The sequence below is a fragment of the Plasmodium falciparum genome (assembly GCF_000002765.6).
Source record: "Plasmodium falciparum 3D7 genome assembly, chromosome: 11".
NCBI classification, from domain to species: domain Eukaryota; phylum Apicomplexa; class Aconoidasida; order Haemosporida; family Plasmodiidae; genus Plasmodium; species Plasmodium falciparum.
In genome coordinates, this window is record NC_037282.1 from 57,881 (window position 1) to 76,691 (window position 18,811).

An 18,811-nucleotide genomic window follows, 5' to 3' on the forward strand; every position below is an offset into this window, starting at 1 on the left:
ATATTAATTACATTTTATGATAATTGGTTTCTTTACACATATAATATTATATAAATAAAAAAAATTCTTTCATATCTTTTATAATGCATAGATTATAATATTAATCCTTAAATTTTATATTCGTTATTTATTCTTTTTATTATGATTTTATATAATAAAAGAAACTATATATATTCTCTATCATTTAAAGTAATTACTTTAATATTTTTAAAAATGAAATATAATATTTCTTTTTTTTACTATTCTTTATATACGTCACTTGCTTAATTAAATTTTTCTTTACTTAAAAAAAATTTTTACACATTTATAAAAAAAAAAAAAAAAAAAAATTATATTAATACAAATAACAATAGACATATTATCTCTCACTATATTTTATACAAAATTATTAATACATATATATATATATATATATATAATACAACAATTCAGAATAAAATATCCATATAATAATTATATTGTATATTTATCGACAATTATAAATAATTATATATATATATATATATATATATATATATATATATATGTATTATTATTTATATTGTTATACTTGTCAAATTACTTTTACTTTGTATATCGATACTAACTCAAATAATAATCTAATAATATATATATTTTTTTTTGTATGTGTTATTATATTTTTTATACTTACTAAAAAGAGAAAAAGAAATATATACTACATAATATTATATTATATAGCATTGATCTACGATTTTATTCTTATATAACAATATTGTAAGTATAATTATACAGCTCAATTACTTTCATACCATAATTATAATTTATAACAATAATAATATATATTTTTCAATTAATAGTACTAATAATAAACATATATAATATAAATTTTTCTTTTTTTTTTTGTTTTTTTTTTTCTTCCTCTTTCTTTTTTTGTATTTAACATAATAGGTTTTATTACTATAAAGATATATATTTTCTCTTTTATTTTATATTTCTTTTATAAATTCACAATAAAAAAAATAAATAAATAAATATATATATATATATATAATAGTTGCGTTTTATTAAAATATAAGAATAATGTTGTTATTTTTAATATTTCCTATGAACATTTTTTATAATTTATAGTAAAACGAAAAACAATTAGAATAACGCATGCATTTATAATATAGAAATATACTTATGTATAATAGTTGTATAATAGGATAATAAATAACATATAATAATACAAATATATATATATATATATATATATATATATATATATATATATATATATATATATATATATATTTATATATATTTATATATTTATAATTATTTGTTATTATTTTATTTTTTTTTTTAATTATTATTATTATTTTTTTTTTTTTTTAATTATTATTATTATTTTTTTTTTTTTTTAATTATTATTATTATTTTTTTTTTTTTCTTTCTTTAGAATCCAGCACTTTTTAATGATTCATAATATATGTAATAATATAGCATTACGTGAAATTATACTATTTATAACATTATAATAATTATTATTATTTTAATTTATATTATATATAAATATGTTTAAAAAAAATAATAATAAAATAAAAGTGAACAAAATTATGTTCTTATAATATTATTACATAATATACATAATTCAAAAGAATAGATAATATAAATAATTCACATCTATATATTAGAATACACTATAAAGAAATAATAATAATAAAATATGTTTTTTTATATTTATAAAATATATATTTTTACCATAATACTATGTGCATCGAATCTATTTAATGACGTAATATATAATAATATATTATAAGTTATATATATATATATATATATATATATATGTGTGTGTGTGTGTTTATTCATTTATAGAATGGAGTAGAAAATGGAACATACAAATCATCATACCATAATGGAGGGATACAATTCAGAATGTTAGCACAAAACAACACAAATAAAAAATCAAATGGAAATACCTTAACGAATATATTGTTAAAAGATAAAGGCGAAAAAGGTGGTAAAAAAAAAAATCCTGATGATCAAATTTCAGATCTAGTTAATTTAGTGGATAATATGAATATAACTCAAGAAAAAAAAAATGAAATCAAAAATCTCACATTAAAATATATGAATAGTGACGATATAAAAGAAAAAAATAAATCAATTAATGAACTTAAAAAATACAGTAATAACGAAGAATGTAAAGAACATATGGATAATTATTTAATGTATCTTCGTATGCAAAATGATATAAAATGTTTAAAAAGAAAAAATTTCTGGAATAATATTTGGATTAATTCAATTAACTTCTTCGTAATCATTATAATGATAGCATGTGTAGTTGTGGGTTTAATTGAAGCATCTTCTATATCTTATCCTCTATGTATTTTTCCAGTTTTTATGTTATATATGCTTGTTCGTTTCTTTCCTGATATGAAAATGGGTTTTAAAAAAATAAAAGAAACTTGCACAAATTTTTTCCAAAAAAAAAAAAAATAATAAAATAAATATTTTGTTATTTATTTAATCTAATATTAAGATATATAATGTAATTAATTTTTATACCTTTTTTTTTTTTTTTATTTATTTATTTTCATTTATTATAAATATTATAAAAATTATTCACTCATTTGTTAATTTTTTTTTTAAATAATAAAATAGCTAGCTGGCTAGCCAAAATATATAATCATAAATTATATATATATATCTTCAATGTGAAAGTACTTAAATTGTTATAAAAGTGAAAAAAAAAAAAATTCTGATGAAAAATAAATTATTCACTTTTAAGTTTATATAAAAAAAAAAAATAAAAAAAAAATAAAACTTTTGTAAATATAAAATTAAATGTAAAACATTTATATATATATATATATATATGTCTATGTGTGTGTGTTTCTATTATTATGTTATGAAAAAATGTTGTGTATAATATTATTTAAAAAAAATAATATATTTATTTATACGTACATTTTTCCTTTAATGAAATTTAATTTTTTAATTAATCCTTTATATATATATATATATATTTATTTATTTATTTATTTATATATAATAATATAATGATATCCGTTATATATGTGTGTACATATAATATATCCTCAATTAACCTTCTGTAGTATCATTCTACCCAATGATTGTAACCCTTTAGCTCTTTTAAACATCAAATTTGTATCTCCTTCTGCATTTTGTAATACTTTTTGTGCTGATCTTCTTACCGTTGTTTCAACATCACATAAAATAATTTTTAGAATATTCCTTAATATTTCTTCTAGTATTTCATTTTTTTCTTCCTCTAATAAATTTAATATATGTTCATAGTATAAATTATCAATAGCTCTATGTATATTATCCATACTATAGTCCATATTATTTTTTATATCATTCAATATATAATTAGATGAGGAAGCATATTGTGCCTGTTTTATAAAAGGATTATTTTGTTCTTTAAAAGGATAATAATTTGTTATTATATATATAAAACGACTTTTACATTGTCTCAAAACAATTGAATTTCTAATCATTCTCTCATTAGCTTCTTTTAAATATATATCTTTTTTTTTATATCAGAATTTTCTTTTTCTTCTAAAAAAATATTAGAAAAACTCTCATATGTCCATCATATAGATTCTAATATAAAATTAGAAAATGAAGATTTTAATAACATGCTAATTTAATTTTCCATTAACTTCTCCCATCCATCTTCATTATCTATATATAAATCTAATCTATCTTTTAATAATTCATCTAATTCTCTTATATTTTGTCCTTCCATCATTTCTTTCATAATCTTACCAACATAATAAAATATATCTTCAATAAAAATACTTTTCCCAAAAAATAATTTAACAAAAATAGGTACTTTGGTATTTTCAATATATTCATACATCATATCAGAGGTAAATATTAAATTAAAAAATATAAAAGGAACAATAATTATCATTTTATCTCATTCATCAAAATCACCGGAATCATATAATTTTCTTCTATTCTGATAACTCAATATTTTATATGTCTCATTTGTATTCTCAAATTTATTATGAAACACTAAATTATTACTTTATTCATCTTAGATAATATTTTAAAGATAAATTATAAAACTTTCTTTTAATTTCATTTATATCGAAATCTTGTTTTACATATAAAATTTCATAATAATTTTTTTTCATGTTTTTTTTTTGTATTATCTAATTTTGATCATCCAAAATATCTTCATTTGAACTACTATGTATTTTATTATTGTTATTATAAGAAAGATATTATTCAAAAAATAATTATTTGTCTATAATATAAATTTAATACAAATAAATATATTACTTCAATTCACAATTATATTCCTTAAAAAACATATCTTATTATATATTATATTGTATTTATATATTTTTTTCCTAATTTCATTTTTTATTATTATTTTAAGCTTTCTTTATTAAAAATACCACCAATATAATCAATTAAAAAAAATATAATATATTATTAATACATAAAATTACAAGTAGCATAAAAAAGGGATACAATATATAAAACATAACAAAAACGCTATAGTACAAAAATTCACGAAATATATCAAAACATATGAAAATAAAAGAAGATGACAAAAGTCATTTATTATAATATAATAATACTCCTTTTTTTTCCATTTACTTTTTATTCTTGTTTTTTTTTTATTTTCTTTATTTTTTAATTTTAATTTATACATATATTACTTTTTATATATTTTTTAATATGTTCCTTGGTATATATTAATGTATAACTATTATATGTTATGTATATATAATTATTCACTATTACACATTAATAAAAAAATATTATATATATGTATCAATTTCTACAATTGTTTTCCGTTAGAAAGAAAAAATTATTTTATTAAATTATCTACTGCATGTACTATATATATATTTGTTTTGGGATAGATACGTCATATATATATTTATATAATGATAGTGTCTGTCTTTTTATATTTTAATAACATAAATTATTTTTTTATAATACGTGTGTGATACAAATTTTTTTTTTTTTTTAGTATATTTTAGTCATACGTATTCTTTGAAAAAATATATTATTTATCAATTATTACACATGTATTCTAATATTTTTTTTTTTTTGAATATCATAAAAAAGAAAAATGAACAAAAATTAATTCTTAATATTAGTACTATCACAAATAATACTTATATTGATACTACTATTAATACTAATGGTATTTTATTAGATATTTATATATTAATCTAAATAATATATATGTATATTTTATTGTTTTTCATAACTATGGAAAGATATATATTCATATATATAACATGCATATAATAAACATTCAAGCCTAAAAACAAAAAAAAAAATTATATAAAATTAGTATTATTTATATATCAAAATGGCAAAACCATACAAAAGAGGCAAATATCTAATATATTTAAAATGTTGTAGATAAATGGAGAAGTAAAAATGTAAATGGATAAATATATATTTATATGAGTAGACGTAGAGATCATAAATGTATATTCTATAAAAATTGTTTTTATTTTTTTCAAATAACTCCACAAATAATGTACATATATCACTATATTTTGTTATACTGCAAGAAAATGGCGAGATGTAGTGCTGTTGGTACCCAAAAAACAGTGATGCAAATCGCAGAACAGTTTCAACAGGAGGCGAAGCAAAAAGCGAATGGTATTTTAGTGGTTTGACGGCTCAAGCTCACAAAGGTCAATACAACAAAGGGGGTCAAGGAAATGGCCTATAAATTAATATTTGCATCATTGACAAAGAAAAACATACGAATGATAAACGTGAATATGGTAAGGGTGATGACAAATATCATCGTCCATGTACTGGAAAAGGTACAGGTCAATAAAAAAGATTTGAAATAGGAACGCCATGGGAAACGAAGAAGGATGATGTAAATCAAAACCAACAAAATGTCCTATTACCACCTCGCCGTCGTCATATGTGTACATCAAACTTGGAGAATTTAAATGCAGATAGCGAGGGACTTAGTGGTAATCATGTGAGTGACTCATTATTAGGTGATGTGTTGTTGACAGCAAAATATGAAGGATATACATAAAAAAATAATCTTAGTAATGATGTTTCAGGAATTTGTACTGTTATGTAATATAGTTTTGCAGATTTTCGTGATATAATTAAAGGAACAGATTTGTGGGATCAAAGCAAAGATGCAGAACGATTACAAGAAAATTTGAAAACCATATTTGGTAAAATTAAAGGTACAATTGGTGCCAAATATGCCCGTGATGATCCCCCATATACAAATTTACGTCAAAACTGGTGGGAAGTAATGAAATGTCGCATACCAGATTTACGTGCAGTACCAGATAAACAAGGTTACTTACGACATAAATTTGAATGTTACCGAAAATATTAATAGGACTACTAATATTATGGGAAATCCAAAATATGTTTGAAATAATATATATACCGGAATTGACTTAATTAACAATTCACTAAGTACTAAACATAATGTTGATATTTATGATGAAGTTCTTAAAAGAAAACGAATTATATGGAACAAATAATACTAAAAATACGACTTTTAATAGTTTTTCCAAACAATCACATAGTGATCCTATAATGAACCAACTAAATATATTTCATAAATGGATAGACGACATAGAGATATGTGCGAAAAGTTGAAAAATGATAATGAGCGGTTAGCCAAATTAAAAGAAGAGTGGGAAAATGAGACACATAGTGGTAACACTCACCCTAGTGAGAGTAACAAAACGTTAAATACTGATGTTTCCATACAAATACATATGGATAATCCTAAACCTATAAATCAATTTAATAATATGGATACTATCTTGGAGGATCTGGATAAATATAATGAACCTTATTATGATGTGCAAGATGATATTTATTATGATGTAAATGATCATGACACATCAACTGTGGATAGTAATAATATGGATGTTCCTAGTAAAGTACAAATTGAAATGGATGTAAATACGAAATTGGTGAAAGAGAAATATCCTATAGCAGATGTATGGGATATATAATATATATATGTATGTATATATATATATATGTTTGATTTTTTTTTTTTTGTGTACATTATATTATATTTTTTATTTGTTGATGTTATATTATATTTGATTTGTGTATTATATTATATTTTATATTTGTGTATTATGTTATATTTTTTAATTGTTCATGTTATATTATATTTTTTGTTTGTGTATTTTTTTTTTTTTTTGTATTTAATTTTTAGTGTTACAAATTATATTATATATATGTACATATATATATCATAATTATATTGTATTATATATATATATTTAATATGATAACAATAATAGTTAAAATTATTTAAATTAAAAAACATAAACTATTGGAAACGCATTGAATATAATAATATATTACTATTTGTATTATTGTTATTAATACTACTATTAATAGTAATATTATTAGAAGTAGTAATTAACAGTATAACTATTAATTTTATTAGTGATAACAGTACTTTAAAAATTTAATATTTTTATTTTTTATTTTATAATTTTTACTTTTTATTATATTAAAAAAAAAAAAAAAAAAATATATATATATATAAAAATTATTATTATAATTTTTTTTTCCTAAATGTGTTTACATATAAAATAATAAAAAAAAAAAAAAAAAAAAAAAAAAATTTGAAATATATCATATAAATTTCATATATATAAAAAATAACAAAAAAAAAAAAAAAAAAAAAAATTTTAAATATATCATACAACTTTCATATATATAAAAAATAACAAAAAAAAAAAAAAAAAAAAAAAAATATATAAATATAAATATAAACAAAAATGGAAAACATTTTACAGAAGAAAAAATATTTAATAAACAAATTTTTTTTTTTTTTTTCTTTTTTTGCCACTTAATATATATAAAAATATAATGATAATAAATCAATGCATACCGTAATATAGAAACAAATAACACTTAAAAAAAAATTAAAAAGAACAATATAAATTATGAAATATATATGAAATTATATCTCATAAATATATACATATTATCAAATAAATATATATATATAAAAACAAAAAATATCTACATATTATACTAAAAAATAAAACAACATAATAAAAATTACAAAGCAAAATAAAGAAAAAGTGTATTATTATATTAAAATAAAAAATATACATTATTCTTTTTTTTATTGTGTTTTATTTTTATTAATTTGATTTGTTTTTTGTGTTTTTATTGGTTTTTTATGTATTGTATCTATTTGTTATATTACGTATAATTATTATATTTTGTTATATGTTGACTATTTTTTGAATTCATTGTATTAGTAGTATTTCTAATAAAAAATAATTAAAAAAAATAATAAAATATATTATGAAATAAATATAAATAACATAATATATAATATGATAGGTTTTTTAAGGATGATAATTCTGAATTGAAATAATATACTTATTGGTTTTAATTTAAATTATATAAATATAGATATAATATTTTGAATAATATGTTTCTTAAAATATTTATAATAATAGTAATCATAATAATCATAATTATAATAATCATAAGTTTTATTGTTTTTTTTGATATATATTCCTTTGAAAAACATATGAGGTATTTAAAAAATATACGTTACATTATGTTTTAAAAAAATAATATATTATAATACGTATAAGTATTTTATATAAATTAAAAATTACATTGTTTATTAATTAAAAGAGTTTTAAAAAAAAAAATAAATAAATAAATAAAATTATAGAAAAATAAATTATATAAAAAAGCGCAATACATATAAAAATATATAGTTATTAATAATGAAAAAAAAAAAATGGTACATTCAAACGAAAACACTACGTGTACCAAACGTCCTACTAACATCAAAATACCAAAACATTTCTATTCTTCTAATAATTTTATATATTGGAGTTTTTTTTTCATTTTTTTTTTTCTACGATAACGTAAAATTAAATATATTATCACCATAATTAAAACTATGACCACTATTGCAACGATGGAAGCAATAATAGCAGTCTGGTAACCTCCATATGCAGTTTTTACTGCAGCTGTGTATCTTGCTTGAAGTACTGGTGTTTCGGTTGTCAATGTTTTCTCATATGTGTTAGCACCAGCTTGTGCGAAAGGTTTAAACGTAGTTTTCTCACCGTTCAATATGGTATTACAAAAAGAAGTATAACTTCCATTTGGTTGAGCTACACAGGATTTACTAGCTAGTTCCTCAGCTCTTTGAAATAGAGAAGAACCGCAACTGAAATTTGATTTATTAACAATTGGTTTCAATTCAAATAATATTTCATGTTGTTTAAATTTAGCAAGCAATTTATTAATTTCAGAGACAACAGTTTTCACACCAGCATTCGTAGCCTCAGTTATAGCCAGTTCCTTAGCTGCTGCAATAGCGGCCTCAAGTGCCTTAGGTTTCCAGGCATTTAAAGCATATAAAAGACCTCCACCTATCGAGCCCACTTCAGGCATTGCCGCACCTAATATACTTCCACATCTCAAGCATCCTTTTTCCACTTTATCTGCTAACGACTTTTCGCAAACACATGTGGGAATAGCATCATTTTGTATATCAGTTTGTAACGTTAAGAACTTTTCGTTTAATTCTTTTTCTAATTTATCTTTTAAAATAATTTTTTGGATTTCCTTGTCACATTTATCTTTACATTTTTGGCGTGTAGTTTTCATCCTTTCGTCATATTCATGAAACCTTTCTGAGGTTTGACGATCGAAAATTTCCATCACTTCTTTCATTTCAGGATCGTTGTCATAGTTAGATGGTGCGTATAATTCGCATTCGCATAATAATCTAGTGATTGGTATTTTTAATGTATGATGTGTGGTGCTTTTATGGTTCCTTTGATTATATATCTATACAAAATGGTCACATATATATGTATATTATAATTAGTTCTTTTTTATTTTATATATATATGTTATAAATATGTATGTTTTTATGTTTATATATATATGTATATTTGGACTATATATATATAAAAATTATATATACGATATCGTAATATATTTATATATAAATATATATATTATATTATAATATGATTATATTAATCCTCTTTAATATATATGTGACATGGAATTACCAATATATTTAATGGAAGCTCAAACAATAATATATTAATATAATGGATTTTCATTTTTTATTGTGATACGTATATTATTTTTTGATAAATATTATAACTAAAAAAATCACATAAAATACTTTATTTTATATTATAAATAAATTAAATAAAAATGTTTAACATAAAATATGATTATAATTTATTTAATATAATTAACAATTATTTTCCCATTATGTAAATATATATTTTTTTTTTTTATAGTGGATCCACATTTGCCATTTTATTTATTACAAAAAAAAAAAAACAAAAACGTAAAAAAATTAATATTAAAATAATTTATCAAAACATTCTGCATTTTTTATAATTTTTTTTAATTTTTAATTTTTAATGAAATTTAATTTTAAATCAACACAATAAATTATTATGGTTATTTTTGGTTTATTTTTTTTTATTTTTTTCATTTTTCTCAATAATATCTAATGATATAGTAATAATACAACATATTTCTGTGTTGTAAATTATTTACAAATGTGCAAAACCAACGTTTTGGAAATTGTGTATGACATATATATAATACCAATTTATAATATATATATATGAAATACTTATGAAATAGTTATTAAAACATATAATTTCGTAACATTGTTGTTATAAAAACAATTAACAACAAATATTTTATAACATAATAAATGATATAAAATCTTCTTCAAATAATAATATATACATATATATTAATAAATAAATTTTCATATATTATGTTATTTGTTTTGTTCTAAAATTTATTGTATGTTATAAAATTCCCTCTAATTTATCTATGTTGTTACTAAGATTAATATTATTTTTTTTTTTTTATAAAAATATTACAAATAAATTAAAACGTTAATTTATCATTAAAGTAGTAAATTATATAATTATCGCAAAAAATATAAATATTTATTATTATTAAAAAAAAAACAAATAACAAAATAAGATATTATACGTACTATTACATAATACATTCTATTGTTTTATGTTATTCAAATATATTATAATCATAACGTGTATTATTATATATATATTTCTTAAAATAGAAGTTATGGTATTTTACAACTTATGATACATTAATTTTATTATTACATGTTGTAACAAAATAATTAATTACTACATATTTTAATAAATATATTATTATACAATAAACAAATAACGCGACATTATATATATACTATGAAAAAACAAGGAATCATTTATTTTTATTTTATACGTAATTAGAAACTTTAAAAAAAAAAATTTCTTAATAATTCTTAAAATGAAATTATTTCCAATAATCATGATCAAAGTACGTATGATTAAAAAAAAAAAAAAAAAGGATATCATATAAATATTGTTATTCCAATACAATTATTATATATGATATATTATATTGTTACTATTTTATAATAATAATTATTGTACGATTAGGTTAATTCATTTTTATTATATAATAATGTGTTGATATATAGATATATAGTGTTCACAATATTTTTGTGGTTAAAAAAAAATATATATATATACATATATATTACATTTTTTTTAATATGTGTCCTGTAATAACATAACACATATTTTAATTTATTGAAAAGGAAAAAAATTAACAAATAAAATAAGATAAAAAATAATTAACATAATATATTATTTTACACATGACATACAAATGTAAAATAATAATAAATATGTATTATATATATTATAAAAATAAAATGATAAAAATTATAAGGATTAATGTTATTAATTATAATTATATTTATTTATATTAATATAATTATATTTAAAATAATATATCAATATGAGTTTAATAATATAATATAATATAATATAATATAATATATTCCATTATATATATTTTTATATATAATTTATTAAATATATATATTACAAAGTATTCTTAAAGAGTCTATAATAAATAAATATATATGCATATATATTAACAATATATATTTATATAAAATCTTTATTAAAAAAAAATATATACAATTTACACTCATTTCACTAAAAAAAAATAAATAAGTAAAAATTAAATAATTTAATAAACACATAAGTATAAACAAAAAAAAAAAACATTATAGGAAAAAAATAATTTAATGTTATAAAAATTGATTTATCATAATATTCATGTATTATATATCTAAATTTCACAAAACATTAAATTGAATTTAATATCATGAAACCATATATTTATTCTTTTAATAATTTTGTGTATTGGGCTTTTTTATTCATTTTTTTTTTTCGTCGATAACGTAAAACTAAATAAATTATTATCATAACCAAAACTATAATTAATATTGCAACAACAGAAGCAATAATAGCAGTTTGCTTACTCATAAATACAGTATTTATCAGACCGGTCTCTCGAGCTTTTATTGCATTAATAGCACTTTCTCTAGCAGCCTCAGCAGCGGCTTTAGCAGGCTCTTCGGCGTCTGCCACCATAGTTTTTACAGTTCTTTTTATAATTTCGTCAGGTGAAATATATTGTCCTCTTTGTGATACAGTTTGAATTTGGTTCCACACCGACTGACAAATAGGAATATGACGGTTAGCGTCAGCGAAAGGGAAGCGCAGACTCCCTGAAGAAGGAAGTATACATTTCTCAAAATATAGTTGTTGAACAGCTTGAGTAATGTTTGTGACATCTTTATAAGATGTTGTAGCAAAATAGGTCCCCAAATCCTTACCACCTAGAGTTGATACAACAAATTTTGATTTTATTAATTTCATTATTTCCGCCGCACCCGCAGCATTAGCGGAAGCCGAAATCTCAGCAGCAGCTGCTTTTATAGCTTCTTTAATACCAACATCAAGTGCCACATTTTTCCAGATATTTATAGCAATCCCACCAAATAATCCAACACTTCCTGCAACACTTCCTAGCCCACACCCACACATAAGACAACCTTTTTCTATTTTTTCTGCCAAGTTTTTCTCCATTTTATCTTTTTGAATAATTTTTTGTATATTTTTGTCACGCTGTTCTTTACGTTTTTGTCGTTTTTCTTGCAACCTTTCGTCATATTCTCGTAATCTTTGTGAGGTTTGTCTTTCGAAAATTTCCTTCACTGAATTGATTTCCTCATCACTATCATAAATTGACGATTCTGTGTCACATTCGCTTAACACTCGTGATGTATATCTTGGTGTATGATGTGATGTGATGGATGGTTTATTTTTATTATGTGCCTATAAAGAAGGTAATATATATATATATATATTTGTTATAAATATGTATATTGTATATTTATATGAATTATAAAATACTATATAAATATATATATATATATATATATATATATATATTTATAAATATTTGATTCGTACATAATATGATGTTAACAATATATTTAATAGAAAGAAAAATAATAACATTTTAGTGTAGTGCAGTTTCATATTTATTGTGATACTTTTATTATTTTATGAATAAAATTATAACAAAAAAAATTCATCTATAATAATATATTTTATTGTGATATAAGAATTACGTATGCTTAATCTAAAATATTATTATAGGCTTGTACTATAATACACAATTATTTTCACATTATATAAAAACATATTTTTTTACTGCAACCATATTTTATTCTTTTATTGAGAACAGAAAAAAAAAATTAAAAAATAATAAATGGGAAGAAAACAATATATAATATAATAAAATATTTCCATATTTTTTATAATTTTTAATTTGAATTTCTAATAAAATCTAATTTTATATCATACGATAAATTGTAATAGCAATTTTATTTTTATATATGTATATAACAAATAAAACCATAGTTACAAACAACTCGCTTTTTTATTGTGTTTAAATTATATAAAAATGTGTACAGAAATAGTTGTTAAAGGTGCACAATATGGATATAAGAACTTATTAGAACATATATGAATATAATAGATATTACAATATAAAATGGTATCATTTCTATTTAAAAAAAAATTTTAAATAAATATTGTGTATCATAATATAAGAAATAAGTATTTTTCAAACTAATAGTAATTGTATTTCTTTTAGGTTTTGTTATTATTCTTTTTTCCGTTCTAAAAATTGTTGCATGTTATAGCTTTCTCTCTAATTTATCTATGTAGTTGCAAAGATTAATATTATTATTTTTATAAAAATATTTGAATATATTTGAAAAAATTATTAATTATTAGATTATTTAAATATATAATAATCACAAAAAAATATTTTTAATATTTATTATTATTAGAAAAGAAAAATCAAAAAAAAAAAAAAAAAAAAAAAAAAAAGAAAAAAAAATTAATGAAATGAGAAATTATGTATATACTATTACACAATATATTGTATTGTTTTATGTAATGTTTTATCTTATACAAATATATTATATTTATAATAATAATAATTATTATTATATATATATATTTCTTAAAATAGTAGTTTTACTATTTCACAATTTAGCATACATTAATTGTATTATTACATGTTATAACAAAATAATTAATTACTATATATTTTAATAATTATATTATAATTATATATTAAACAAATAACACGATGTTATACATATTACGAAAAAACACGAAGCTATTTATTTTTAATTTATACGTAATTAGAAACCTTATAAAAACAATTCTTAATATTTCTAAAAATTAAATTGTTTCCTATAATAATAATGATAGTACGTATGAGTACAAGAAAAAAAAGTAAAAAAAAAGCAAAATTAATAACTAGAACAATATGAAAAAGCAAGAACGAACACAAAACAATGAAAAATCAGAACATTAAAATATTGTTATAATATCATGAACCTTATACGTATATATATATTTTTTTTATTTTAGTATAAAACATTTTTTAACGATATGTGTAATAAATAGCAGATCGATCCATTTAGGAAATTTATAGATACATGGATACTATTAAAATAGAATTTTAAAATTGATGATGGATATTCACGAATAATTATATATATTATAATATAATATATTTTGTATTTGTGTTATTAGTTATTACTTTATAAAACAACTAATATAAACAATTTATTAAATATATATCATATTAAGTTCTTAAAATGTTTGATATAATTATATATAATATAAATACATAAATATATATATATAGTATTTAAAATAAATTAACGAATATATGATTTATTAAAGAATAAAAGTCTTTGAAAAAAAAAAAAAAAATTAATATAATAGTAAATTAATACAATAAATAATGAAAAAAAATTGACACATAACAAAATACATTATATGTGTAAAAATGTAATGCATATAAAATTATATAGTCAATTATATTGGAGAAAAACATGATATATTCAAAGAAAAACAGTACATGTACCAAAAGTCCTACCGACATCAAAAAATACCAAACACATTATATTTATTCTTCTAATAATTTTATATATTGGAGTTTTTTCTTCATTTTTTTTTTTCGTCGATATCGTAAAATTAAATAAATAATTGATAGTATAATGATTATGCATACTGTTACAAGAAGAGAAATTCCTAAAGGACTCGAAAAAAATGTTTCCCATGTAAATGTTGCGTTCAATGCTTCTGCTTTGGCTTCATCAGAAGCTGAAGCAGCCCATTCCGCAGCATTGGATATCTTACTTTTTATTTTACTAAATCCCATTGGCTGTTTACCTGATTTTAATGAACAATATAAATTATTGACAGCTTCGTCAGATTTACATAATGGAGTTGTTATAGTATCAATTCTTCTAAGGAGAGCATCCTTACAATTAAAATTTGTTGCAGTAACCAAATCTTTAATATTTTCCCCAAGTAATTGAAAAAGACCATTAACACTCTTTAATTCATCAAGAGCGGCTTTCATTCCAGCTTTCGTAGCAGCATTTACTGCTGCAGCATATACAGCAGTTCCACCTATCAAACCCAACCCTGGAATAAACCCTCCTAGATTTTTTCCACATTTCAAACAACTTTTTTCTACTTTGTCCCCTAAAGATTTTTCGCAAACGCATGTGGGTATGTCATTGATAGATATATCTGTTTGTAATGTGACAAACTTTTCAGCCAATTCTTTTTCCAATTTATCTTTTAAAATAATTTTTTGTATTTCTTTATCGCATTGTTCTTTACATTTTTGTTTGTTTTCGAGCAAGCGTTCATTGTATTCTTCAAAACGTTGCGATGTTTGACGATCAAAACCTTGCATTACTGCTTTCATTTCGGGATCACTATCATAGTTGGCAGGTGAATATAATTCACAGTCGCATAATAACCTGGTATTTGGTGGAAATTTTGGTGTGATGGATGGATTTTTGTGGGGGGAACCTACCTTTAAAAATATGGATATATATAGTATTATATAATATAATTAATTATAACTTATAATTATGTATATTTATTATAATTAAATATAATGTATATTTAAAAAATTGTCATATATATATGTAACGTATATGAATATATAGGTACAATTATTATGTATAATTTATATATATATATATATTATAATTATATTTATAAATATTTGATACATACATTACATAATCTTACCAATATATTTAATGGAAGAGCAAACAATAATATATTAATATAATGGACTTTCATTTTTATTGTGATATTTATAATAATTTATGATAAAAATTATAACAAATTAATTGTTATATAATACCCTGTTTTATATTATAAATAAATTAAATATGTTTAACATAAAATATTATTATAATTTTATAATATACCACAATTAATTGCCATTATAAAAATATATTGCACCATTGGTAAATGAATAATTCTTCCATTACAAAAAAAAAAAAAAAAAAAAAAATTCAAATTAAATTAAAATATATCAAAATATATTACATTTTTTATAATTTTTTTTTTAATTTTTAATGAAATTTAATTTCATGTCATATCATAAATAAAAATTAAATTATATTTTTATAAAACTATATAACAAGTAAAATAGTAGTTGCAAAAAACTTTTTTTTTGTTGTAAAATATATACATATGTGTAAATTAATAGTTGTTATATTTATATGCCACATATATATCATAATAGTTCTCATGATTTTTATCAAATAAATATCCTAATAAGCATATTAATATAATTTCTATTGTGGAAATAACAAATTTTCTTGTAATTAATAAAATATAATATTAATCCGAAAACTAATATAATAAAATCCATTTATATTTATTTTAATATTTGTATCTTTCCTTTTTCGTTTATTTCATTTTTTTTCTAAGCGTTATCCTATGTTAGAAAATTCTCTCTATTGTATCTATTATTTTATGTTACTTTATTATATTATAATAATATATAAATATATATGTATAATATGATATTTAAATGAATTATATATTAATTAATTATAAAATATTATTTGTGAATAAATTAGAAATATACCATAATTAAAAGGATATAATTTAAAATGTTTTCCAAAGATACTACATACTGATACAGTGTATTTTATATTTCTGTGTATAAATATAAAATATATAATTATATTGTATTAATAATTTATATGTTGTAAAATATTATAGATATATTATATTTATATAATTAGAATTAACATATAATATTTTTACAATACATAAAAAACTAATGGTATAATTACATTATAATAATAGTTTTCTTAAATATGTACATTAAAAATAAATATATATATATATAATTTATTTTTACTATTCTATAATATAAACGATAATAATAATATTAATAAATCATTAATAATATTATATTAATAGAAAAAATAAACTATATATATATATATATATATATATATATTTTTAATATTTTACAAGTTATTAATATTTATATATTTTGTTTTAATTTACTTTTATATTAATTATATGTATAAGAATAGGAAAATAAAAGGCATATCATATAAATATGATTATTTTAATACAATCATTATATATTATATATTGTTATTATTTTATAATAATGCTTATCTTAAGATTAGGTTAACTCATTTTTATTATATTATAATGTGTTCATATATAGATATTACATGTTCAAAATATTTTTGTTGTTAGTATATTAAATATATATATATATATATATATATAATATACGTTTTTTACTAATTTAATGCTTAATGGATTTATATTTATAACATATAATATATTAATTAATATATGAAGTGATATATATAAACAATATCAAAATAAAAATTAGTGGAAAAAAGTAATTATGTTTTATATTGATAAAAAATATTTTATTTTTATTTGTTTTTTTGTTTCTTTTGTTGGCAATTCCCTCTTAAGTTATTTATTTAATGTAATTATTATGCTGTCGTATTTTTGATAGGGTTCTTTTATATATATATTATGTATTTTTTATATTTGGTCCACTTTGTGTTTTTATTATATCGTGGTATTTTTAATAATATATAAAAAGTACATAACAAGATATGAAATATATAAATTAATACATATATATATATATAATATGACAGGTTTTTGTAGGGAATATATTTGTCAAAATAAAAATATTTATTTATATTAATTTTTTTATTGTATCAATATTGACTAATATTTTTTCGTATGAATAATATGTTTCCTACCATTAATTATTATTATTATTAACATAATATATCTATTTGTTATATTCTGTTCTATGAAAATTAATATAAAGTATTATATAAATATACATATATATATGTGCTACATTATTGTTCCTAAACAATTATATATAAATTTATATATTAGTTTAGTATTTAATATATATATTAAAAAAATATATGTTTTATTAAAGAATAAATGTCTTTGAAAAAAAAAAAAAATTAACATAATCAATAAAATAATTAATACAATAAATAATCAAAAAAATTGACACATAACAAGATAGATTA

The 18,811-nt window shown here is 18.8% G+C and overlaps 4 protein-coding genes and 2 pseudogenes across 4 annotated transcripts, besides 2 other annotated features; 2 read left to right on the top strand and 4 right to left on the bottom strand.

Annotated features, from left to right (window-relative positions):
- Positions 1 to 1,669: 1,669 nt before the first annotated feature.
- Positions 1,670 to 2,448, top strand: PF3D7_1100800 (Pfmc-2TM Maurer's cleft two transmembrane protein; the record flags this gene model as incomplete). Its single annotated transcript, XM_001347662.2, has 2 exons — positions 1,670 to 1,738; positions 1,822 to 2,448. The coding sequence occupies 2 exons, from the start codon at positions 1,670 to 1,672 to the stop codon at positions 2,446 to 2,448; spliced, it is 696 nt and encodes a 231-aa protein (XP_001347698.2).
- A 599-nt stretch (positions 2,449 to 3,047) lies between these two features.
- PF3D7_1100900 lies at positions 3,048 to 3,889 on the bottom strand (annotated as a pseudogene).
- Positions 3,048 to 3,889: a sequence feature (exported protein family 1, pseudogene).
- Positions 3,890 to 6,560: 2,671 nt separating this feature from the next.
- Positions 6,561 to 6,962, top strand: PF3D7_1101000 (annotated as a pseudogene).
- Positions 6,561 to 6,962: a sequence feature (erythrocyte membrane protein 1 (PfEMP1), pseudogene).
- Positions 6,963 to 8,805: 1,843 nt separating this feature from the next.
- Positions 8,806 to 10,085, bottom strand: PF3D7_1101100 (rifin; the record flags this gene model as incomplete). The annotated part of the gene is made up of 2 exons (XM_001347665.1): positions 8,806 to 9,801; positions 10,032 to 10,085. 2 exons carry the CDS (start codon positions 10,083 to 10,085, stop codon positions 8,806 to 8,808), a joined length of 1,050 nt encoding a protein of 349 aa, XP_001347701.1.
- Positions 10,086 to 12,200: 2,115 nt separating this feature from the next.
- Positions 12,201 to 13,409, bottom strand: PF3D7_1101200 (rifin; the record flags this gene model as incomplete). The annotated part of the gene is made up of 2 exons (XM_001347666.1): positions 12,201 to 13,202; positions 13,341 to 13,409. 2 exons carry the CDS (start codon positions 13,407 to 13,409, stop codon positions 12,201 to 12,203), a joined length of 1,071 nt encoding a protein of 356 aa, XP_001347702.1.
- Positions 13,410 to 15,363: 1,954 nt separating this feature from the next.
- Positions 15,364 to 16,562, bottom strand: PF3D7_1101300 (rifin; the record flags this gene model as incomplete). The annotated part of the gene is made up of 2 exons (XM_001347667.1): positions 15,364 to 16,287; positions 16,494 to 16,562. 2 exons carry the CDS (start codon positions 16,560 to 16,562, stop codon positions 15,364 to 15,366), a joined length of 993 nt encoding a protein of 330 aa, XP_001347703.1.
- Between the last annotated feature and the right edge of the window lie 2,249 nt (positions 16,563 to 18,811).